The sequence below is a fragment of the Manis pentadactyla genome, chromosome 7 (genome assembly GCF_030020395.1).
Source record: "Manis pentadactyla isolate mManPen7 chromosome 7, mManPen7.hap1, whole genome shotgun sequence".
Lineage (NCBI taxonomy): Eukaryota > Metazoa > Chordata > Mammalia > Pholidota > Manidae > Manis > Manis pentadactyla.
The window spans coordinates 102,723,639-102,749,816 of record NC_080025.1 but is presented as its reverse complement, the minus strand read 5'-3'; the positions used below and the strand labels follow the sequence as shown (position 1 = coordinate 102,749,816).

Here is a 26,178-nt window from a genome sequence, read left to right as displayed (position 1 = left end):
TTATTCCAGAAGGGGTTGAGGCTGGGAACCACATGCATATTGGCCGCCTGCTGGGTGGGTGGCAGGACGCCAGACATGGTCCTTGCCCCCAGGAATCTGCAGTCCTGTAGGTAGTTACTGGCGGCACATGCACAAACTGTGCTTTGCCTGCCTTCTGAAGGCTAGATTTGCTAGAAGTCTCACTATCTCAAGCCTTAATGTAAACTGGACCACACTTAGTAGCATTCTCTTAAAGTTGTCCAGTAAGTCTTCCCCAGCAGTCTTCCATAACCGAATACATGTTATAAGGCAAGGGCATTGACAGATAAGCCAGCCAGCTCAGCCTGCATTAATGCACTTTTCACCAAAGGGTTGGCAAGTCAACTCCACTGCACCATCCAGTTAAGAGGTAGATACGAAGGTACGTCAGCAATGGGAAGAAGCAGGAATGCTTCTGCTTTTTAGATCTCTGACAGGTGTTGGCAGCTACTGAAAGGGAGTTCCCCTGTCATTCCTCAAAAGGACAGGGTCTGCCCAGGACAACCAGGGCCCAAGAAAAGATACTTTAGCAGAGAGTAGTGCCACAGCTCATCTGGAAAGTGCATCTTGCACTAATCCCTGCCTGCCCACATATGTCCCCATCAGGCATCTCATTTTATTTAGCGCAAATTCCTTTGAAGATAATATATTTATAAAATAAAAACTCCCTCAAAGTGTGCTTGACTTCATGTCATGCATTCTAGCATTTGAATCTCCTCTTCCACACTATACTCCTGGGCAAAGTGCAGCCCTGAACTGTCTATCCACCCCCCACTAGCCCTCTCTCCTGACAGCAGCAGCCCTGTACAAACACTGAATGAACAACCATTAGCTGATGGAACACCATCGATGTTCCATTCCTAGACCTATATGAGCTCAACTCTCTAAGCCTGGCTTCCCTGCTCTGTAAAATGGCATCATAACACTTGTTTCATCATAGAGAAGATTAAACTACAGGGTATTGGTGAGAGTTCCTAGTATAGCAATTGACACAGTAGATTCTTTATGTATTATTAATTTTGAACAGCATCAATGGGAAAAACTTGGGGTGCAGAGTTAATCAATTAGCAATGGGGCTCCACCTAATGGATGAAAATAGTTAATCTATAGAGTCCTCATTGAAGAACATCTGACTTTTTTTACTACGGGAACATTCTTGCTTTAAGCGTCTAACAGGGTAGGTCTGACCAGGCTGCTTCCCAGCACGGAAGGAAGAGTGGGGAGACAGAACTGCCTGGTACCTGGCTTCAGCTGAGCAGGCTGGCTTGGTGCTGGTTCAGTTCTGCTGGTGAACTATGCCCGGTTTTCTATTAACTGCACCATTGTTCCCTCACTTGGCAAAGCAAGTGCTCGTGCAATCATTTAAACGGTTCTGACATTTAATTTTCTTGAACTCAAAAGCATTGTACTTAAACATTGGGTACAAATAAAAAAAAATAGTCCTCAATACTTACTTGCTGCTTCTATAAATTTGGAATAGGTATCATAGGTGATAACAGGAATGGGTAAGTCTCTGAAATACAGTTTAAGGGCTCCAGTGATGATGTTTATGTCTGGGTAGATGTTGGCCGATATATCTGCCTTTTCACCATCTGAAAAACAATCAATGATCCAATTCCTAATTAGGACCTTATTTTGCCAAATTAAAGCATGCCCAGAAAGACAAAAAAAAGGCAACAATGAATGATCCCAACAAATCTACTTTGGCTTCTAATGACATTGAGATGCAGGAAGTAACAAAAAGAAGTTTGGTGAGAGTGATTCTGGGTCTGAGGGTAAGTTTAACCAAAGGGTAAGGAAATAGACTTAAAAGAGTTCTTTGGGTTCCAGCCCCTGGTAGTTTGCTAAGTAGAAATTTTAGCACAGTAATTCATACTCCAGAAATAAAGGTTCATAATTGGATAAAAATCTAATGGGATATAAAAGAAAATCAAGAACTCTTATATAGCTGTATTCTTTAGACTTGGATTTGAAGATCACGTACAAAAAAATAACTTTTTAATATCTTCAGTTTCTATTGTCTCTTTTAGGCTCACTGAAGTTTCTTTTAACCTGATTCTTCATTCTCCCATTCCTAGGACTTTAATCTGGGAAACTTCCTAATATATAGGTAATGTTATATTTCCTGGGGCTTTAATCTAGGACTTCCCTCAATCATAGGTAATGTTACATTTCTGCTATTTTTGCAAACACTCTAAAGACATTTCTGACTTCTTCTTACCATAATAAGTATCAGTCTGATTTAACTGTCACAGACTATACAGTTTCTTGGTTTTAAAAAAGTTTCAATCATATAGGGACTATTAGCATTTTCTTTCTATACAGAATTGAAAGAAAGAACAAAGGTCATAACAAATTTGGTTCTGAGGATTAAAAATCTGTTGATGTAAGACCATAGTAAGAGTGTGGCAGATAATCCATATGATCCCATTATTTACATATTTAACAAATATCTGTTGAGAATCTACCATGTACTAGGCACTGTTAAGCCCTGGTGAATGAAACAAGAACAGACATACACACTTTAAATAGCTCTCATCAGGCATGCAACTCAAAAATTACAAGGAAATGGGAAGACTGCTATGCTAGAAATGTGGGAGGATATAGGAAAGGAAAATGAACTCTTAGGTCAGCTTGGGGTGCTAAGGGAGGATTCATGAATGAGGACAGACAGGAGCTGACACCTGATTGATAGGTAAGTGTTAATAGGCTGACTTATGAACACATTCTAGATGGAGAGAGCAGTGTGAGCCGAGGTGCTTGTTCATGAAAACAGGTAAGGTGTATTTCTGTATTGCTGGGATGTAAAGTATCCAGGGAGGGAGAACTGGCCACGAGCCTTCACAGATAGGCAGCCAGGTCACCAGTGACTCTGTCTACTTGTCTAGAGTGGAGCTTCTCTCTGTTAGGCTGTGGGTTCCATCCCTTGATTGGCTGCACCAGAGTTATTTGAATTGTTCAACAAAAATACAGAATAGAAAGATTAAGTTGAAAAGATATATGCACCCCCATGCTTATTGCATCATTATTTACAAAAGCTAAGATATGGAAACAATTTAAGTGTCCACTAGTGGATGAATGGATAAAGAAATTGTGATACATACGTATACATAGTACACAATGAAATGTTATTCAGCCATAAAAAAGAATGAAATCTTGTCATTTTTGACAACATGGATGGACCTTAAGGGCATTATATTAAGTGAAATAAGTGATACCGAGGAAGACAAATGTCATAGGCTCTCTCTTATATGTGGAATCTAAAAGAAAGAACTAAAAACCAACAACAACAAAAAACAAAACTCATAGATACAGAGAACATATTGGTGGTTGCAAGTGGTGGGGGGTGAAGGGTAGGAGAAATGGATGAACTATTTTTTTTTAAATAAATTAAATAAAAAAAAATACAGATTCTTGGGCTCACCCAGCTTTCTGAATGAGTTCTCAGGGTGGGCTTTGGTGATATGTATTTGACGATGTCCCCAAGTTGGCTTATGATATCTGAACTAAGAGATACTGTGGCCTAGAGAATGTATGTCACAGTGACAAAGAATAGGAGTAACCCCCTAAATTTCCACTGGCTCCCCCCATTCTCTTTTCTTTGGAGTCTTGGGAGAAGAAGTCAATGGGATCCTAAGATGGGGGATGCAGAAGGGTACTCCAGTGCTATATGATCTGACCATGTGTTGAATAATCAAGTCAAGAACCTTAATAGCACCAAATGCTGGCTGCCCTTTCAAACAGTCTTAAACTCACTTCCTTATCTGATCATCTGTCCACAACTTTTAAGGAAACACTTCCACCTGAGAGGTAGAGAATCGTAAGATTTGTAAGCCATTATTCCTTGGCTTCTTGAAGAACAGCTCTCAGTAACGCTGAAACTCCGTTCCCACTATGAATACAATCTGGTTTTCCAAAAACGAGGGTGCTGAAGATGTTATCTGGTGTTCAAGAAAGCGTAAGCCTACCTCTGTCAAATGCCATTTTGACATCTTCGATATGTTCAGTGAACCCAGAGACTCTGTAAAGACCTTCAGACTTTAGTCCTGTTAAAAAAAGAGACAGATTTTAACTTCTGCCACATCTAAAAAGGACTCGAATTTCACATCTATACCATGCTAGCAGGAAATGAGGAAACAGAGCTCTCATATATTACACATTGCCACATCAGAGCTTCCGTTTCCATGAAAGCCTGTCTCCATCTGCTCGTGCGGCAGTAGAGACCTCAGTGATCTGGCCTGTCTGCCTGGCTCTGTAAAGTGAACCTGTATTTAAGATTCTCATCAACCATGGTCTCATCCTTTGTTCACCAGACTGCTGAATGAGATCTTACTGCTTTGTGCGGGAACCTACTTCCTCCCCAGCCACCACTATTGCGTGTAGCACTGTTTGATGTACACACACATACTTTCCTGATTTTATTGGGATGGCACACTTTTTATAGCCTTTTATGCTTAATCAAAACACGACATTAAATGTTTAATTAAATGTAATTACTTAGTTTTTATACCCTCAAGTAAATGATCATACAAACAGATGTAGGAAAATAAAATTCTAATAAATAGTTCTGGAATCTTGATTGTTGTATATTTAGGCTAAGAAAAAGATGTGGTTTCTGTTCCTAGATCTTATTGCTTTGATAAGATATATCCTAAGGCCAATCCAGAAAGGACAGAAGACCAGATTTCAGACTGTGTATGTCAAAAACTAACTGTTATCAATGTATAGCTACAGAGAAAAATAAACAAATAGCTTCTACTGCTCTGTAGTTACACTGTCAACTCTTGATGACTAACAAACATTCCTGTTTTTGGCAACATTTACCAAGTGTGTACTATCTGCCATTTATAAGGGTGTGCATTAGGCCTGCATCAGAGACAACAAATGCATGGCATAAATACTGCCTCCTCTCTCCTGTGACCATCAGAGACATTCTTCACTGGCCTCGGCGCTTTCTCCCACTGAGCCACACTCAGCCTTGGAATCTGTCTTTTCAGTTGTCCAGGTTGCTACTACTGATCAATCGAGTTGCCCCACAAGGTGAGACAGGGTGTCATCCTATTCTAGTCGGTGGTGCATACAAGCCTTACTGAGGACCTGTCTTTGAAGGAAGTCATGAAGGATGGGTTAGAGTTTGCCAGAGCAGCAGAGGCTGCCAGCTCTCCTGTATTAGTTCTCCTATTTCTCTGTTGTAATGGGACCTTTGATTTTCAGAACAATGTCCATTGCAGGGTCCATTAAATTCTGGTCAGTGTGAAGAGAGCAGAAGTGATGTGTACAGTGGCTGGGTTTTGCCCTTGAAGAGAAAGAGTGTGCCCTTCTGCTTGACTGGAATGCAGATGTGGTGGCGGTGGCCATCCGAGGTCAGGCAGGTGAGGGCAGCACTCAGGGTGGCAGAGCAAGCTGCAGAGCCCGGATTCCCGCCCCCAGGGAGCTGCTTGACTGCTCCCAGTACCCAGACTTTACTGGAAAGAGAAACAGACTGACATCTTATTGAAGACACTATTATTTGGGATCTCTGACAGCACTGAATCACCTGGGTTAAGGAAACTGGTCAGAGAGATTTGGAAGTGGAGTTAAGGGAATGGTCATTCCACAAAAAGGCAGAAAAGAAATCACACAGGGTGGGTCCTGCAGGATGGGCTCTGTTCTAGTTCATTTAAATGGGTCAACTCATTTTCATTCTCACAACCACCTTATGAGGTACAACTATTCTGTTTCACTCTAGGTGAGGAAACAGATATTCAAACAGAGTAAATAACTTGCAGGGTCATACTATAGCTGGTATGAGACAAGTCTGGGATCTAACTTCAAGTCCACCATCTTTTCACTCTGCCACATCATGCAGAAACAAATGGCCATAAAGAGCTTTTGGAGAACAATAAGAAATTTGCTATGGGTGGAAGATGGGATAAGATGGTGGTGGTGGTGGCACTGAAGCTGGGAATGGAAGGGTCACCTGAACTCCTTTCCAGCCCATTCTCTGTTTCTGTTCACATCTGCAGGCCCCTATTGCCTGTAGCTCCAGTCCCTTTGCTGTGAACCTCTGGCATACATTCCTAATTTTGTATTATTCTAGCTTGTATACTAGGCTTATGTATTGTGTTCCCTGTGGACACACCAGACATCAGGCATGGTGGTAACTTTGTCTGGATTATCAGTCATCTCTGATGAGCATCACTGCGGGATGAGCTTCTCCAGAGAAGCACAAGTCCTCACTGCTGGCTCTGGAGATGCTAGTGATCTGACTCTAAACATCAGGACCCAGGGTGACTTTTCCCAGCCACTTGTTCAGAGTCAGGGTACCCCTCCTCAACTCTTACCCAGCTTAGCCCCTGCACCAGGGCCTTCACCAGATCCCAAAGCACCCATTAAACTCTGACAGCCACAGCAGTCAAAAGGCAGAAGGAATTCTTACAATCTGAGATTAAACGAGTGAGCCTTAAGGGAACAGAATAGCTATAGTTTTCATCCCGTGGGGAAAAGGGAGTAATTTCCTATCTCTAAAAGGCTTGGGATAACAAGCTATAAGGCAGACATGTCTTCTTTTGTTATGTTTTGGAAAGAATGGGATAGTTGGCAATGCCAACCAGAAATACCAGTAGAATGTATTAAGCCAATGTAGACACAGTAATGGATACCTACTGGAGCAGGGTGCAGACAGGGAAGAAATGGCTAAAGTCTGTGGGCTTTATACATGGTCCAGTTACCCAAGTTACTTCCAGCAATCCAAGCTCTCCCCAGGCAGACTCACCCAACCATATCACTGAACGTTTTGATACTGAAGAGTGGCCGAAAAAAGTACAAATAAAAGAAAGATGACTCATGCATAATATAAAGAAACTTCTTTGAAACATTTCTATCTTCCTTGCCTGCTTGATTTTATTTCATTGCATAGATTTTTTCCAATCTTTTAACTCTTCTCTTTGACATAAACAGAAACAATACTAGGATTGAACTTTGATATGGTAGGAAATATATTTGTTGACCAACAATTTCTTCACTTATTTAATAGCAGCACTTTTAAAGACCCTATTGGAATCTCACCTCTGCCATAAACCCTTTCTGAATTATTCTCACATTAGATTAAAATGTCTTCCTCTAGGACATGGTACTTTGCATACATCCACCCACAATATTTATTTATTTGTCCTTCTGGTTCTGCATACTGTACTTTGAGTTACTGAAGATGAGACTGGACTTTTATATCCTCAGTGTGTAGCATATAATAAATGCTTAGCAAGCATATTGAATAAATACACGCATGGCTTATGTAAGAAACAGAAATTGATGTAGTTGGTTGGGTTTAGTTTATTTGTGTGTGGGGGAGTGTGCATGCATGTGCCTGGGCAGACCGTTTTCCCACCATCCATAGTGGAGAGAGAGTCAAGTTAACAATTACAGGAAAGTTTCCTTGAAACAGTAAAAATAAACAGCAAAAATAAAATCTCTGTAATAAGGGTTTTCCAAACCTCTTGCTTCAATTTCTCGAATGCATATATCTACCACCATGGGTCTCTGAGTGTTGTGAGCTTTCACAAGTGTTGTGAGGTCACAACAATAGACCTTCTTGATCCTCTTGAGATCAGGTTGGCAGTCATTAGGAACGTGCTTGGAACACTGTTTGTGTACGTTCAATCCACAGTCTGCAAACAAAGAAGCCACATCAGCCTTGGCCAGCCTTTCTGTCAAAGCCCAACATAAATGACGTTACCAAAAATAAAAATGAAAACACCCAAGGGGTTGCTATATCTCTCTGGAATATCCATTCCATTTAGAGGTGATACTCTCGATGAGTATGAAATCCACCTTTATTCATGAAACTCTTTTGTATTTCCATTTTTCTCATTAAGCCTTCTCTGTTGCTGGGCCACAAAAATAGAACATCTCACTGAAATAGTTCTGGTAATCAGCCAGGCTGTTAGCATGTCTTTTTTCTTTTGGGACTGGCACATGTGGGTCTGCAAGTAGGCTTTTGGGTTTGGCTTCCCAGAGCTGGTCATGACTCATAATGGGCATATCACATAGTGTTTTGCTAGGTTGTTCCCCTTAAGCCCTTGGTGCTCCTTTAGTGGAAGACATGACTATACACTCCATAGGAATCTCTCATCTTTATATAGGCTGACATCTTCTTCCCCTTTCCTGGAGGGTTGCCCATCGTTTCCACTGCCTTCCTCCTTGTTGGGCAGTTGGGGTAGGCCACTTTCCTTCCTGCTTGCCTTATTTTGACACCTGTGAGTGGAAACAGTGTCTAACTGGACACCAGTGGGAGTACCTGAGAGTTTGCAATTTAGAACAATGTCTTGTAATGTGATGATTAGAGTAATTATTTATAAAGCTCATATCAAGATCCAAGGCTGAAAAGGTGCCGTTAAGTTCAATGAACACATTAAAAGCCTTGTTAGCAGTTGGTATCCACTCATGGAATTTCCCTAACAATAATAAGGCACGGTCTATATTCTGGAAAATAAAAATATAATGCCAAAGTTGTTCAAAGCTGATGTGCTATCTATTCAAAGTACCTTCTAATATTGATTATTTTTCTAGGGGTAAAGAATAATAATATATATATTCTATTGTGTATATGTGTGTGTGTGTATATATATATATATATATATATATATTAAACACACATTATAATGAATATTGTAACTAGCTGTTTTATATAAAAGCACTTAACCACACCAAGGATTTGAGAGGATTTAAACTTTTGTAATATGATTTTTGAAAATCATTACATGACTTTCATGTAATACTTACTCTTTACCTTCCTTTCAAACAGAAAAATAGTTCTAATTCATCTTAGCTTTATCAGCATGAGAAACTTCAATAATATTTTGATAGATCTATTTAGCAAATGTAAATTTTGGCAAACTGAACTGAATATAATTGCTTGGTTTTCTTGTTTGGATTCTCTTTTGTAAAATGTGGATAAAATTAGCACCTACTCCTAGGGTTATTGTGAGGATTACATAAGTTAATATATGTAAAGTCTATGTCTCTACAAAGTTAGCTACTCTAGATACCTCGTGTAAGTGGAATCGTACAGTATTTGCCCTTTTGTGACTGGCTTATTTCACTTAGCATGATGTCCTTAAGTTTATTCCTATTATAGCATATGACAGGATTCCTTCATTTTTAAGGCAAATAATATTCCATTGTATGGATATACCACATTTGTTTATTCATCCATTGATAGATACTTGGGTTGCTTCCACCTTCTAGCTATTGAACATAATGCTACCATAAACGTGGGTGTACAAATATCTGTCCAAGTGCCTGCTTTCAGTTCTTTTGGGCATATACCCAGAGGTGGAATTGCTGGATTATATGATAATTCTGTTTTTTAACTTCCTTATAAACTTCATTTTAAGATCTGGAGTAATAGTGCATTTATGTAGAGTTAAACAATGGTATTTTATTAAAATGAAGATGTTTTATGACAACTATAAAAATACTCAGTTTTGCAAATGAATACAATTCCATATGCTATAAATAGAGTCTAGTTCATTTAAAAATATTAAAAAAAATTTAAAATGTGAAGAGTTGAAAGGCAATGTGGCTCTGCCTACCTTTAATGGTCAGTTTTCAGTTTTCCTGTTGCTCAGAGGAAATATGAGGCTAAACAGTGGCCACTGAGGAATACTAACATCATAGCCTTAGAATATGTTTTATTTAAAAAAGAAAAACTACAGAACCAGAAAAAAACAAAACCATTTCATCCTGGAGAAAGTTGCTGTTCACAGCTAATATGAATCCCATAATTTTATTCTCATAATACTGACTTTGGGCCAATTTCCTGCTAAAATTGGACAATATAAGCAATTAGGGATATTTTTGGTGGTTATAATCTGGACAGGCTGAATTAATGACCACTGGGTAATTCAGCTATTCTACCACTTTGCTCAATGTTTGAGGTGTGAGATACTTTGTGACTCTTGGTAAGGAAGTCTTTTGTGCTAATTGGTGTATTTGCAACATTTCTGGAGAGGCTGCCTCCAAGCTTATGTTCACTTCTTGTCTTTGCTTCTGGAATGGGAGCAGATGGCAGGAAGACTTAGCAGATACACATGAGCACTACTTGAACTGTTCAGGTATTGCCACTGATGACTGCTATATCTACACAGTAAAACCTAAGATAGCCCCTTCATCCCACAATCCGGTGAACCAAAATGGGCAGTATGGTGAAATAGATCATCTTAATGTAGTATCATTAGATTATTTTATTTTAAATACTTTATAAGAGTTATTTTAAAAAAATCATACTCTACCAAGGTGAAAATCAGTCATGGTGGTGGTAAAAACCCAATCAATTTATCACAGGAGGCTGTTATTGCTCATAGCCAGAACTGCTTGCCAGAAAAAGTATGGCAAGATGAATTAGGAAGCCCAGTGACACATTACTTTGGCAGTTCTTTGCTGTTTTGTTAGATGTATCTTCAGATACCTTCTGCACCATTAGCAATGGGTGTGTGCATCCAGTTCTAGGTGGAAAAACTTAGGGTTTCAAAGTACTTTGAAAATATGTGATATTAAATCAAGGTATATAGGTTCATTCCTAATGTGATGGCAGAAAAACACTGAGCATGGACTCTGGAATTGAATCAATGTTCCACCAATTACTATGTGGCCAAGTGCGATGAACAATTATCTTTGAGCCTCAGTTTCTTCATCTATTTAATGGGGAGAAAAACTGCATCTCTTCCAAGGTCTGTGGGTGAAGCTAAAAGGCATGATGACTATAAAGTGCTTAACTCAGTGCCTGATATTTGGTGACTGTTCACCACTATTATTATTTGTATGCCCTGGCTTTTGTAGTTAAGTGGGACGGGGAAGAAAATGGCTTTTCTATCTATATAATTCCATTGGAATTGGTTTCATCTTTTCCTTCAGTAGGCAACTAAGGAAATGTAGTTGCTTGGATTTTGTTTTATTTTCTGGCATAAACATGAGATAATCCTTCTCATTCCAGCCAACACCTAGAACAGTTTCTGCAATAGGCACAGGGCTGTCTTGAACCTTTCAGAAAGCTAGACTTTTTTTTTTCCTTAGCTAATCTGGGCCTCTTTTCCAGCTCTGGAGAAATGCTCTCCAGTTCAACATTTTATACAAATGGAAAGGCTAAAGAAAGTTCTGTATGTACCTGAGCACCGGACCCCTTGGGCAATGAGCCCCCACATGAAGTTGGCACAGTATTCACACCAGTGTGGGCCTCGGAATGTATGGACCTGTGATCCAGAAAGAAAAATGTTATAAAACTCAGTCATTTGGAGGCAGGTGGCCTCAGATGTGAAAAACAAACAGATGAAGTCAAGAAACAAAGGCCTCAGTGGGAGGAGCATCACGCACTGGGCCTTTTCTTTCCAGAGGCAGAGCTGCAAACATACCGAGAGAAAACAGAGGTGCTTTGATCTTTGAAAATCGTCCACTGATCCACCATGCACCAGGCCAGAGTCAGAAAGGAATGCAGGGAAACTGTAAGATTATAAGGCCATGCCATCGGCTAAGGAATGAGACTCTCACCACTGCAAACAAGGTGCTGTGTGGAAAAACCCAAGATAGCCGAGCTGGTCACTATAACCAGCATTTAGCTCAGCAAGTTCTGGAAGGCAGAACTCAATTACTGTGTCCTTTTGACGAAGTTGCCCCATCTGTAGAATATCCAGGCAGGTATAAATAAGACATGATTATGAGATAATTAAAAGGTTTCAAGGCTTTGAGTCACTTCTAAAAACAAGGCATCAAACAAAAGTGAGGGAGTTGGCTGAAAACAAAGGCTACCAACAGGGTGTACTGAATTGCTTTCCTCCCAGAGGGTCTGCGTCCAGCAGGCCCCGGTGTAACGCACAGGTGTGTGAGCTACAAGTGCCTTCTGGCTGGCCAAGGTGTCAGTCTCATTGCTCGAGGCCCCAGGTAGTTGTTAAATATTTTGAATATCATGAAGGATGGTCTTCTAATTATTCAGATCCTCCTGTACAGGACCATGTGCTAGTCATGATTTAAAACCAAAACCAAATCCAAACCAAACCAAACCAAACCAACATAACACAAAAATACATGTTCTTTAGTACCAATGACCTTCAAAAAGCAGATTTAGGGGATTCCTTGAAAGCAAATATGGCCATGGTAAGCCTAAACCACCACAGGCAGTCTGTTTGTGGACATACAGATCTGTGGGAAAAGGTTTTGAATTTTAAAATCTTTTGAGATATTACAGAAGCACTTTTAAAGTTTTAAATCTCTACTAATGAATAAATGAAATACAGATAATATTATTTTTTAACATGGTAGGAGGCCAGTGTACTACTTTTATTTAACAAAAAAATCAGTATGGCAACAATGGTCACAATATGCAAGATGCCATCAGAGCTCTACTTAAAAAAAAAAATCAGCATTGCTATGAGATCCTCATTTATGTACATACACTAGTAATTGAGTACATGTAAAGTGGCAAAAGAAACACTCTTGATTCCCTCCTAATGGAACTCACAGATTTGTAAAGGCAGGGAGAATTTTAAAAATCAAGTTAAAAAAATGGCAACTGATGACCATGGTTTTTACACAACAAAACTGAGTTATAACAGTCTTTTGGTATCTCAGTTTATCACATGCAAACTGTCCATTATACTATTTCTGTTTTTGAAAAAAACGATGAAAAAAAGAAAACTCTCAGAATCATTTTTACTAGAATAGAGAATTGTGCTGCAAGGAAATGACACTAACATAAGACAAAGCATCCTTGTAGGAATGAAGAGAATCCATCCCAGGGAGCGCTTATGTTCTCACAGGCCGAAATGCCACGATTCATTTAGAGGCCCACTCAGATTAAACTTGGCACTGAAAGAATTACTCAGTAAAGGGTCCTATTGAAAGTTGAATCTGCAGTAAAACATCCACCCTTATATAGTCACTGATCCCAAAATATTTTATCAAGTTTTGTCATATCTTTAAGAAACCAATCATCTCTAACCAACACAGACTATTTGGAGCAGAGGTGAAAAAAAAAAAAGAAGAAAAGCTCCACAATTCACCTTATGAAATTAATATAACCTTCACTCAAAAACTGTAAGAGCACAGTAAACAAAAGTAAAGTTGTAGGTCAATTTCAATTATGAACATAAATGTAGGTATCCTTAAAAAAAGATCCCACTGAATGTAGCATTATATATATATATATTTTTCTCTTTTTTTTATTTTTATTTTTTATTATTTTCATTTTGGTATCATTAATCTACAATTACAGGAAGACCATTATAATTACTAGGCTCCCCCCTTCACCAAGTCCCCCCCACATACCCCTTCACAGTCACTGTCCATCAGCGTAGTAAGATGCTGTAAAATCACTACTTGTAATTTATAAAAAATAAATTTTCATGATCAGGGAGGGTTTATTTTAGGGATTTAAGGTGGTTAACACATTACTAGAATTCACCACAATAACATGAGAGAAACCACATAATCATTTCAAAAATTAGAATACCAAGAATCAATAAAATGCAACATCTCTTCATAGTAATAGTATATTTAGTATACTAGGAAAAGAGGGAACTGTCCTAAAAATAGTTCACTAAAAGTATCTATGATACACACATAATAAACATTACATTTAAAAATGAAACAGAATAATTTCCTTTAAGGTCAGCAAAAAGATAAGTTTGCCTGGTATGAATACTTCTCTTGAGCACTATCTTGCAGAATTTAGTCAGCATAATGGAACAAAAGAAACACAATATATGATTGGAAGAAGAAGCAACGCCATCAAGTTTGCTTAATATAAGAGCAATGGGAAAAAATCAGTAACATTGTTATACAGAAGCAGTAACCCATTTTATTAAAAAATAAAAGACTACCTTCACAACAGCAAAAATAAAAAAATACTTTCAAAATAATTAAGTAAATGACATTAAGGACATAAATAAGAAGAGAGATGTTCTTTATTATAATATGTCAATTTTCTCCAAATGAATTGTAAATTCAATGTAATTTCAATCAAAATCTCCATGGTGCTTTTCATAAAACTTGATGAGATGACCCTAAGATCCATATGGAAGAAAACAGCAGAAATGAATAGCCACAATAATTCTGAGTAAGAAAAATGTAGGAAAACACACCTGACCATATATCAAGACTTTTATAGTTGTAGGAAAGCAAAACACCATGCAGGATGGAGTGCAGAGTGGCCAGGTCAGAAACCAAATCACACATATATGGAGAGCTTGTATATCTCAGAAGTGGCATTACAAATTAGCAGGCGAAAGATGTCAGAGAATGAATTATTTACCATTTAATCCACTTATTTATCCACTCATTATTCATCCATTTATTCAGCACTTATATGCTGATTGCTTACTTTGAACCTGGCATGTACTAGTCCTTAGGTATACCAAGTCAAAATACATGAGGAGCACAGACCTGCCTGCCTTCAAAGATCTCATTCATCTCTAAGAATAAGCAGGCAACATAAGTAATTACGCTATAGCAGTATAATGGAGATTATAAATAAAGTCTTCCTAAGAAGCCTGGAGAGAGTGGTATTTGAACTGAGTTTTGAAGGGTGGATAAAAGTTCACCAGACTGGGAAGGATCAGGCTGATGGGGAAGGGATGGTGTTGACTGGGGAGGCTGATGATTTGGGGAGAACATTCCAAAAAGAAGAAAAAGCATAGCCAAAAGCCAGGGAAGGTGGGCTTGGCTTTTGAAAGGCATTCTTTTTTTGTAGGTCATGGAAAAAAAGGAGTGACAAAATTCTTTGGAACATCTCCAGTCAATAAGAAAATCACATGGGAAATACCTTTGTACCTTGAGGTAAAAATGAAAATGCAATGTTTAGAAATTAGGAGAGTAACTACACTGTTTACTATACATTGACAAAACAGAAATTGACCTATTGAATGTTTCATGAGACAAAAGATATGTTTATCAGGGATTTTCAGAAATTTCCTTTTGCCTATATTAAAACAATTAAGCATATCAAAATTGCATTTAATGCTTAGTAGCCCTGCCCATATTCACCAACATTCTTTCCCATCAATGTATATAAGCCTCCAGCTTCTGACTTCAGCCAAACAAGGGCAGGCAGACATTTTTGAATAACAAATAACTCTGAGTGTCCCCACAAATACACATTCCCACAGAAAAAAATGGGGACAAAAGGGAACATAAAGTTAGTTAAACATTATCTTAGGCCCACTGCCTAATTTCCTCTTTGTGATGGGCCACTGTTTATTTTCATGGCTTATATATTGTTCAATTTTCATTTGGGTCCACAAGGACAATCTCTAGACAGTAGACTCTATGTAAATGATGAAGTCATTCTCTGAACACATTTTATTTGGGGCTGACTTATTATGTCTACTCTCCCAGTGAAATACTCCATATCTTGAAAAGTCACTGATCAGCTTTTTCCATTCTCTGAAGTTTATTGATTTTCAAGAATATCTTTTCAGAAAAAAGAACCTTTTGCAAACTGGAAGGCAGTAACTAAAATACCCTAGACAGGAAGAAAATACCCCAGACAGGAAGAATGTCTGTCCAAGACTATATTATGCTGGGCATGTCTGCCTGGAATTCAAAAACCACACCAAACAGAAAAAGATGATATTATAGGAGATAAGGTATATTTGACAAATAGCCCAGGAATGGCCACTTAATAAAAACAAGGACAAGAAGAGTTGTCAAGAAAAATTTCTGGCGTTTAGTGTGCATCCCTGACTTGACTCTTTCTAAGGGAGCAGAATGTTATTTGTCTCACATCTGCTGAATCTGGAAAGCAATATTCCCTGGTGGTTTCATAACAACTATGTTTTGATGGGTCAGTGGAGACACCACCCAAGTGTATAATCAGCCCAGGTTCTAGACTGCAAGAAACAGTAAGCACTATTTATGATGTGCTGTAGTTGAGAAATTTTGCTTTTTCTTATCAGCATACATCAGGGTTTCTCAGCCTTGGCACTAATAACATTTTGGGCTGGACAAACCTTTGCACATGGCTGAGCAGCACCCCGGGACTCTTCCCACTAGATGCCAGTAGCACCTGTCAGCCAGAACAGCCACAGATGTCTGCAGACACTGTGCCTCAGGGGGCAAAGTAACCCCAGTAGAGCCTATCACCACAGATTGTCCTTTTTATGATTTTTATTAAAAATGAGAACTTTACTCTTTTATTTAGGTTTGGAAAGGACTTTTTGGGACCAAAGTAATGTTTTCTGGCTGCTACATATGTATAGAAGAGTGGGCTGGAGGTGCTAAGTCACTGTGGGCTACAAGTCACTGGTCATCTGGACTAGCTTTTGCCCAGAGTCATCTGAGGGGCTGGAGGGCAGGTGGCTTGTCCGCAGTCACCCAGAGGGTCAGCAGCACTTGGCCTCCTGATCTCAGCCAAAGGTTTCTCCTGTAATCTACTGCATTTCCCATAATCATGTGACACTAAACTCATGTGTGATATTAACTTTGAACTTTTTCCCCTTGCAAGATCAGAGGAAATACTGACCTTGAAGTGAACCTTTTCTGATGTAAGATAAATAGCCAAGAGGAATTAGTCTGCCACGGAAGATTCTGGGTTTCCCTGAGAGGCCTGTTGAGCAGATGTGGTAGGAGAGATGGGTTGGGTTCCTCAGCTGTGGCACCACTGACTCCCAGATTCATCTATTCACAGTTGCTCTAGTACATTTAAATAGGATTTAATTTTTAAGACATATTCTTGTGCTAGCCAACTTGCTCTTGGGTTTATGAGGCCATCAGCAACAACATTCCTTTGACAGTTCCCTGCTCAAAACCAGTGGCCCCTCATTTTCTAATGCAAGTTTCCTCAACCTTGGCACTATTAACACGGGGGCCGATAACTCTTTGTGGTGGGTCCTGTCCTGGGTATTGTAGAAGTTTAGCAGAACCCCTGGCCTCTACTAGATTTAGCATACCCCAGTTATGAGAATCAGAAATGTCTACAGATACTGCCAAATGTTCCCTGGACAGCAAAACCATACTCAACCACCGAGTGCAGCAGGAATTCACATTTTCTGTTACCACTATCTTTCTTGTTCCTGGCAGTGCCTGGCACGTCGTCAGTCCTCAGCCCATATTTGCTGAATAAAAAAATGAATGTCTAAATGCTTTCCTTTTCTTAGAACTTTCAAAAATACCCAACTAATATGTGCAGCCATCATTGGTGTTTCTTTTCTCCCCAAAAAACACAAAAGGAGTATTTCTCTGGACTTAAAATGCCAGAATCAGTCATTTAGTCATTTAGAATAGTCCCTTTGAATTATAAGTTCTTTGGAATAAAATGAACTCAATATAAAATTAATAACAGCTAAGCACTTGATATGGGTGAGACTCATTAGTAGATGATTTAATTTGTGGAAAGGCTTGGCCAAGCTGCTTTCCTGCTGGGTGGCCTGGGCAAGGAGTCCCTGTTGGGTTTGCTGTCAAAGCCTATTCCCTTTTTGCCAGGCTTTGCTGGTTTGTAAAGGATTTATAATCACCATGTCCCAATAGTTACATAAGGACGTATAGATAAGCTTTAAGTCAGACCCTGGCAGGCCAAGAAGGCATTCACCTGAGTGAGAACCTTGTCCAAAAATTGTTTTTTGTCAGTTGCCTGAGATCCCTGCCTATGAATGAAATGCCAATGGATAAAGGCATTGTGCTGTTGGTCTCAAGAGGACCATTTAAATGACTGTGAGATGAATTTAGCTATCATTTTTGTGAACAAGCCCTTTGTAAATTGACCATGTACTATCTGTGGAGCAATAGTAAATCTTGGTGAATCATGGAAGAAAGGGTTTTGAGCACCTTACCAGGTTACCAGGTTGGTTTGTCAGGAAACAGGTGGTAGTTCAAATTAGCCATAGTGTGTAGCCTATCAGCAGAATGCAAAGCCTCTAGTAATGAAAAGGATAAGGAGAAGCTAAGATCTAGAAACTAGGGCTGGCAGGTCTTAGCAGGATGGTTTAATGGAGTAAACAGGCAGACAGGATTGATGGGAGTGGGTCAAGAGAAACAATTCAGATTTGCAAGAGACAAATCTCATTAACTTCCTGGTGTTGTTGAGGGCTAGTCCTGGCTCCAAAATGGTACAACAGAGATGGGTACACTTTGTGAAGATGGAACTGAAAGAATAGAGACTGCTCCTTATATCCAGATGGATATGAGACTAACTTGTGTTACAGAATGCCTAGCCTTGCAAATGTTAGTATTAGTAATCCTATCTAGGCTCAAGGTAGCTTCATGATTTACTTCAAGCAGAGCCCAGAGGAATGAACTGGACTTTAATGTGGAACTTTAAGGGGAATTCTTAAGAATGTGGAGGAAAGGATTATAGATGACACCTCCAGGCTATCTACCCAGGATCCCTTCTCTTCTTCTCTTACACATACCCAGGGCCCTGTCCATCCTCCCCACACTCCTAGGGCCCCTCCCACATGTTTACAGGGGGGCTGCATCGCCAGAGTTACCTGAGCATGGCAGACTCATGGCCTAAGTCAGACTATTGGAATTCTCTCTCTGAAAATTTGGAATTGGGATTTTGTGGTTAGTCTTGTAATATATAAACCAGGGAGCTATCATCAGCCAAATTCTGCAGACCATATGGATTAAGACATTTTTGTGAAGGGAGAGAGTAATGAGGCTCATGACTAGAGAGCAGAGGGGAATGAAATGGGAGGAGAGAGGGAGGGAATATGAGAAAAAGAGGGAGGGGGAGAGCAAGGGGGAAGAGAAGGAGACAGCAGCCTGGCTGTGTTCCCGGTCCCTCTGCATCCCCTGCCTGAACTCTGAGCAGCCCCTGGGGACTCTATGAGATCCCTCGGAATAACAGACTCTTATTTAACTTAGGACAGTTTCCTGGACTTCTATTACTTGGAACTAAAGACTGCCTAATAAATATAGTAGTGGAGCCAGGCTGTAGTAAGAAGTATATAAAAATGGTTCTTCACAGGGCTTTGGGAGCAGAATCCTTATTTTCTTCACAAAGCCCAGTAGTTCCAAGCCAATTTGACCCAGTCTCACTTTGAGTCCCTCATTTTATATTCAAGGTGATGAAGTTTGTCTTCTCTTTGGGTTGTTCCTTCCAGACTTGTTTCTGCCAAAACAGCCTTTTCTGATTATCAAACAAAAGACACAAAGTAAGACCCACCACCATTCTACATAAAACCCACGACCGTTTCTGAAGTCGATTTCTGCCTGTGCCCAAGTGCAGGCGCAGTACCATCTACCGTCCACCCCTGTCCCCAGGCATGCAGAGTGGAATCAGGACGGGCAGGAAAGGGTGATGAAGGCAAGGCAGGCGCAGTGCTTGGGGATGAAGGGCTAACACCATCTCACAAGGTCTGAGAGGAGGAGGAAAAGAGAGGGTTTGCAATATGGGAGCAAGAATGGCTCGTGCAGAGGCAAATGACCACTAGACTGAGAAGAATGCACAAATCAGTGATGGGCCTAGAATCCTAAAAGGGCCACAAAGCACAACCCAGGAGGCTGAGGTACTGCCACACCCTGACAGGTGTCTTTGCAGAGCACTGGGACCCATTTTCAGCCTTCTGAACTCCCAGTCCCAGGCCGCAAGGTCTCTGGGGTGGGCTGCATGTTTAGGAGGAGCAGGCTGCATAGGTGCACACATGAAATACCACGGAAACTGGTGCTAGGGGAGCGAACTGGATACAGACAGTGGGGCAATCGTTTAACCTGGGCCTAGACTGGGCCACTTTTGAGAGTCACCACACCAGAAGCTGGGATAATAGGAGTAGATCAGGGCATGTGTCTCCCCCCACGTCCTGGTATAGATGAGACACTGGCCAAATGAAGACCCTGTGTAGATGAGACACCCCCTCTGGTGAAATGGGGAATGGGCTGGCTGCGCACGCTGTGACACACCCTCCACCTCTCTGGCAGGCTGGTGACCTGGCAAGGGCCGGCTACCCGGAGGGGCTCAGGCACACCCAGCACCAGTGCCGCCTGGGTGGGGGCGAAGCTGGGTGGGGAGTGAGGGCCATGTGCAGTCTCAGGCACACAGGCCATGGCACCTGCTACACATGCTTTCAGCCAAAGTGCCCTGGCAGCTCTGGGCCAGGCCTGGTCTGTTTCTGCAGAAGTGAAACACACCTGTGCAACAATGCTGCCCCCTGCCCGCTCAGGGCCAGGGTCCTTCTGGTAAAGGGAAGGCAGACACACAAGTAAATACGCATAATGCCAGCTGGGGATCATGCTACAGAGAAAAGTAAAGCTGGCAGGGGGCTGTAAGGGGACGGATGGAGGGAAGGACAGTGGGAAGGGAAGGGGGATGGGAGGGGGATTGACAGTAGGATGGGTAACATAGAGATAAGGTGGGGGTAGAGTGGTTGGCTCTTCAACCTTTAGAACTTTCTGGACCTCTACTCTCCACCCATATTCCATATAGGGAGAGAAGGGTGTCCCTGAATTGCTGGTGCAGTTAAAGAATTCAGTAGAAGGAGAGAGTGATGGACACACACATGTGGACTGGGAAGGCAGAGAACGGAAGCAGGCAGGGGAGGAAAAGCCCCTGAGCCATTCAGTCTGCTACAGTCTGATCGGCTGGGCAGGAGGGGAGCAGCTCCCTCCCCAGTGCGCTCTTCTTCCCTGCACCCTCGCCACTCCTGGCTCATTATGTTGTTTGCATTGCCCAGAATGCACCTTCATTTTTCTACTACATCTAATTGGTGAGAGACGAAGAAAGTGATGATAGAAAAAAGAAAGATGGCATAAATAAGTGAGAGTAGAAAATAAGAAATGCAGAAACAAAGAAAGCTAAACACAAAAAACACAAGACAAATGAGAGACACAGAAAGACTGATAAAATGAGATAAGCCAACTTTAAAGGCTTGATTGCCAGAGACCCTAAATGATTTACATGTATTCTTTAAGCCTTACAGCACTCCCATTTTACTGATAAGGAAACTGAGGCTGAGGGAACTACGCTCTTTGCAAAGGTTAAGTTGTAGCCAGGAGTTCCAAGCTGGCCACAGCGACCTCCTAAATGTGTGAGTGGGGAAGGAGGGACAGTATTCCAGATCACCGTGGCTCTGGGGTTTGTCAGCCACAAGATTATTTAGGTAGACCATCTAAAAGAGCTATTCTGCCTACAGGAGAGCACCTCTCTAAGTCACCTAGATAAACAGAGATGGAGATGTAAAATGAGTTAAACGAAGGAGTGGTTTTTCTGTGTATCAAAGACTTTTCATTTTAGAGGGGAGTCTGTTAATTTCATCATTCCTTCAACAAGTACCTCTTAGTGCCTAGGATGTGCAAGTAACCCCAGAGGATTTAGGATTTAAATTAGCAACAATTGGGTATATGTTGAAAGTATGTAACTATCCATGAAATGAGGTGCAACTTTAATTTGCTTCCAAGAGCTTTTATTCCCAGAGTGAAATTTTGGCTTTTCCTAGTCAGGCTTTGTACAGAATGCAAGGGCAGTGGATATGCACTCAGGAGCAGGGCTCTGGAGCTTTCTGAAAGAATGGAGGAGAGGTCTCAGCTTGCACAGCATTGGGAGTTTCTCTTCATTCCTCTTGATGAAGTTCCTTGGGGGAGAGTCAGAGGGGGCTTTTTACCTGGGCTAATAGTCCTGACTGGGGCAAAAAATCTTGTTTTTGGCTGAAGCTTTAAGATCTGCTGGCTGGCAGATTCAAGTCTCTGGTAGGTGGTCTCTAGACAAGAAAGCAGTTAGGGCTTAGCAAGGCTAATTTGCTGATAAACATAAAAATGTGATTATTTGTTCATTTTATTGGACACTTTATCCCATGCATATAATACCTTCAAATAACCTAAATTACAAATCAAGAGAGTTTCAGAATAAAGCCTATTAGAAGTCAACATAAATGAAAAGTTTGTGTTTTGTCTTAATTTTACATTAACTCCAAGCAGATGGCAGGGGCTTTGATAAGAGGGACTTTAGAGTGTTCCCCCAAAGACCACACAGAGTTCTTAGTTGGGGGTGAGGAGAGGGCTGAAGGAGGATAGAGGGGGTGAGGAGTGACAGTGGGCCTGCCTGCTTCTGCTCTGCCACTCATACTTAAGGACAGTGACACGAGTAGTACCATTGAAAGCCACAGTCAACTGACATAGCAACTCAGGGTCTGCTATGTCACAAAGATGTCCATTTAAGACACGGAAGAGAAACTCTCCTGTCTAGCTTGTGTATTCTCCTCTTGCCACTGGTCTGTTCTCTGCGTTTTCTTCCCAAAAGAGCTGTAAATTAGAAGGGATCACACCAGATACTGACTTTTAAAGCAAACATTTAAAAAGCTGTTGGTGTTTCTCTATGATAAATAATGAATATACAATGTGTTAGCAACTACTATTTAAGAAAATAAAATTCAACAATCTTTTAAGTGTCTTATTTCCTGTTCAGAGATCTAAGACTAAAAAAATGAAAATTAATTTTGAAAGTATCAATCAACTACATACACTTGTGTGCATTTCACACAAGCTCAGTATACACAGAAGGAAGCTACCTGTGCAAACACACATGGAAGTAGGGCATAATTCCAACTGTATCTTAAAGTCAGAAGAACTGGAACTTTCAAGAGGAAGGAAAAGAATTTCCAAGTCCAAGAAGACTCTCCTTGCCACAGCAGTGTATCCCTAGAATGCAAAGAATCAGGATTTCTGTCAAAAGTCAGAAATACCCTTTCTTGGGGCCAAAAAAAAAGAAGTATTGAGCATAAAGATAGAAAACAGGAAAGAGAAAAACAGAAAGGCCTTTTAGGCTCCAAATTAGACCTGTCTCTGTTCTGTGATGGGAGAAAGGTCAGGAGCCTTGGCAAAGACGAAGACCTATATAATTCACTTCTTCATCCTCATGCTAAATATGGAAGGCTGAATAGTTCCCTGGCTCAGTGCAGTTACAGCACGCAAATGCCCAAGCCACCTGCCTTCTGAAAGCAGAAGCAGGGCAAACAGACCAAAGTAATATGAAGGTATATTTAATAAACACACATTTGTCCTTGTGAAGGATCAGAAAGTAACAGAATAAAATAGATTTCCCTGGTCAGCTCTGACAAAGGGCTCGGACTTTTGGCCCTAAATAAAACAAAAGCGTAAAAAGGAAGGCAATTCACAATTCACTGTCCTTGCCGCTTCTTCTTCTGCCACTCCCCCTACTTCCTAATCGTCAGCCCATTCGCTGGGATAAACCTCTAAGTCCACCCTGTCTCTCCTCCACTCAACAGCATCCCAAGCCAGGCAATTTGGCATCAAATCTCCCCCCAGCCCTTCTTGGAAAACACATTAGGGCAAAGGAAACACTTCGACTGTAATTTTCTGATGGCAGGCTGTTTCTACAAGTGCTAGTCTGAATGAAGACAGCAGTATTTCCAGTTTATAAATACACATGGGAAAATACACTTCAACTCCCACGAGCTTTCCATATCTTTTTTGTTTGGTCTGGTGAGCGGGATCAAGGCTGTGACCGGAGGAAGCTTGGCAAAGCTGCCAGGGTACCCCCCCCTGCGCCCAGAGCACAAAGAAAAGCCCCTGGATGGTATCTCCTGTCATCATTTGCTTTCACAGCTGTCTACACATAAACCAAAGGAGTTAGCGTCCCTGAAAACAAAAGACAAAACACAGAATGTGAATTGGGCGCCTGTTCTCACTTGCTCAGAGATAGCAATATCCCTTGCTGCCACTCTGAGTGGAAAAGTACTGCTTGCCATTCACCAGGAGATCTCTAAATGCCACACATCGGGCATGCTGCTTCTCCTTCATCGGCCATGGGACTATGAAGAGGAAATGGGTCCAATTCTCCAGAACTAAGTTACCATATGTATGGGTGTTTCTAGGCATCAGTGCCAAGCAAGCCGCTTTCTGAGGGCTCTGGTTTGATTTGATACAAAGCAACCGTGTTATGTTACGCATGTAGCTAAATGTGGAACGCAAAGGAATTCACTGTCTCATTACTTTACAGTCAAAGACCAGATGGAAATCGTGAACTGTACCCTTCTGCCTGCCCTTTTGTAATAGAAGAAAGAATGCCGAGGCTTGCTTACCTTAAAGTTGTGTGTCTTCTCATAGTTGAAGTGGTTGTCATTGTGAGTGAGGGCGGCCCTTCGGACCAGGGAGGAAATCTGTGAACAGGCAAAGAGTTTGAGAGGGGACCAAAGAAAGCCGCCTTTGACTCCCACCTTCACCCCCAAGGCCACGGCCAGCAGCTCCTGGCGTTTCCTGCCTTGCTTAGGCTTCCGAACAACAGCACACTTTTTCTCATTTTCCAGCCACAGCTCCTCAGAGAACATCATGCCTGGACCCCAGATCTTTCTAGCTTCCCCCATGGAGCCTGGGAAGCTCAGTGCTGTCAGGTTTTCGAACTGCGGCTAATGTAAGGCAGCAGATTTGAGGCAGCTGCGTCCTGTCTGCAGAGGCCTCCGGCATGTGACCTGGAAGGGCTGGTTTGAGTGATGGAGGGGGCTCTGCCTCTGAGTAAGGACAGGCCTGCTTTGTGCTATTTCTTAAGGCCGACGTGTGTCTGGAACAATAGCAAACATTCATGTGCACGGCAACCCCCAGAAGCTGTATCCAGTCACCACTGAGGAATCAGTGGAGGAAGCAGGGGCCGGCAGCTTTATTCCTCCTGCCACAGCGCACGCCAAGGAGAGACCTCTCCTACTTGCCAGCACATTTCACACACACACACCAACTAACGGAGGTTCAAAGTCTCTGGCTGCATCCAATTATTCTGGGGCTCTGAACCCCATCCTGGGCTGAACTCCAGCAGATTAAACCTTTAAACCCTGATGATTGTTTACTCTTACATGGATAAAGCCAGGGCTTTTTATTTTTTCTTGTTTTTAATCTGCCCCAGCACTTGAAAGCTTAATTTTTATTCTTATGCACAGATTAAATAGAGTAGTCTATGCACCAAAATGGGGCATGGAAGAAGAGGATGACATTTCAGTTCTGGGTTCTATAGCCAAAGTTTCAAAACAAGATATAGTATGTCTTGCTCTAGGATACTTTCTGGTCTCTCTTCTCCCCACAACTACAAACAATCCCCTAACCCACTGAGACAAGACAATGTTCTTTAACTAAAACCAAAACATGTAGTTGCTTTTCTTTAAAAAAAAATATTCAGTGTTCATTCTTTACTGCCCAAGCCTAATGCCTTCCTTGCTCTTAAAAGTATCATGTCTTTGATGGTCTCCCTTGGGACCATGGGTTTTAGTTCCAGGTCTCCCCATTAATAGAAGTGAGGAAATCCTTATGTCTTGGAAGTACTCCTGACCTGGTGGCATAGGTGAATGCACCTAATGCCAGAGAGCAAAATTAATGCTCTTGGGATAGAAAGCAAGGAGAACACAGATAACTGGACCATTATGTAGATGGACAACACATATGCAAATTCCATGTACTGAGATGTGGCCTGTGTTCCAGCCCCTCCAAGCAGCCATGGGCAGAGTAAAGAAAGGCCAATCTCATTCTTGTGTAATTCTTTATGCCTGTCCACTACTGTCATTCCAACTTGGTTCAAAAGTGCATCCTCCCACTTCATTCTCTTGCTACCTTCAATAATAATAACAGCCAATAACAATAATCGAGGTAATGCCAGACAATATTCCGAATGTGTTAACTGCACTCACTCACATACTCGTCAGCTTATGTGTGTGAGGAACAAGACTTCCATTCCCATTTTTTGAGTGAAGAGATTGAGACACCAATGAAAGGTGAAGTGATTTGTCTAAGGACATGTTGTTTGGCTCACACAGCACAGCCAGGACTAGACCCCCAAACCTCTGTGTCCGGCACTGGTGCTCCTGACCAGCATGCCCTGGTGCCTAAGTAACCCAGTGTGGGCCACCTCCTGCCACTGTGTCCTGCAAATGCTTTCTCCAAAATATTGGCCAAGTCTGGCCCCACCTTACCATTCTTGCCCCACAGTAACTCAGACCCTCGATAGCTCTGCAGCCTGCCTTATCCACAGATGCACATCTCCCTAGTCCACATTCGCTTTGAAAACATCAGTGATTCTCCATGGCTAACTCGTACCCTGGCATGGCAGGCTTGCACAAGCTTGTCCCAGACCATCCAGCTCATCTATTTCTCCACGGTCCCCGCCTTAAAGCCTACAAAACCCTCTTCTCCGACAGACTCCACTTCTCACCTCAGTAGCTGGCTCTGCTATTTAGCATATTCCAGCATCATATCAACATGTCT

The 26,178-nt window shown here is 41.4% G+C and overlaps 1 protein-coding gene across 3 annotated transcripts in view; it reads right to left on the bottom strand.

Annotated features, from left to right (window-relative positions):
- CHN2 (chimerin 2) overlaps positions 1–26,178 on the bottom strand; it is a 285,188-nt gene that overhangs the window by 4,978 nt on the left and 254,032 nt on the right. Inside the window, exons 1-6 of one of the 3 annotated variants that reach the window (XM_057504616.1) lie at positions 24,197–24,496; positions 24,018–24,095; positions 11,162–11,246; positions 7,491–7,664; positions 3,987–4,064; positions 1,473–1,610 (exon numbers count right to left, since the gene is read on the bottom strand). In XM_057504616.1, the coding sequence (XP_057360599.1) occupies positions 1,473–1,610; positions 3,987–4,064; positions 7,491–7,664; positions 11,162–11,246; positions 24,018–24,095; positions 24,197–24,235 (592 nt within the window). In that variant the 5' untranslated portion in view covers positions 24,236–24,496. Of the gene's footprint in view, positions 1–1,472; positions 1,611–3,986; positions 4,065–7,490; positions 7,665–11,161; positions 11,247–24,017; positions 24,096–24,196; positions 24,497–26,178 lie in introns of those variants that run through there. The other 2 variants (XM_036897399.2, XM_057504615.1) reach the window with 2 other exon arrangements.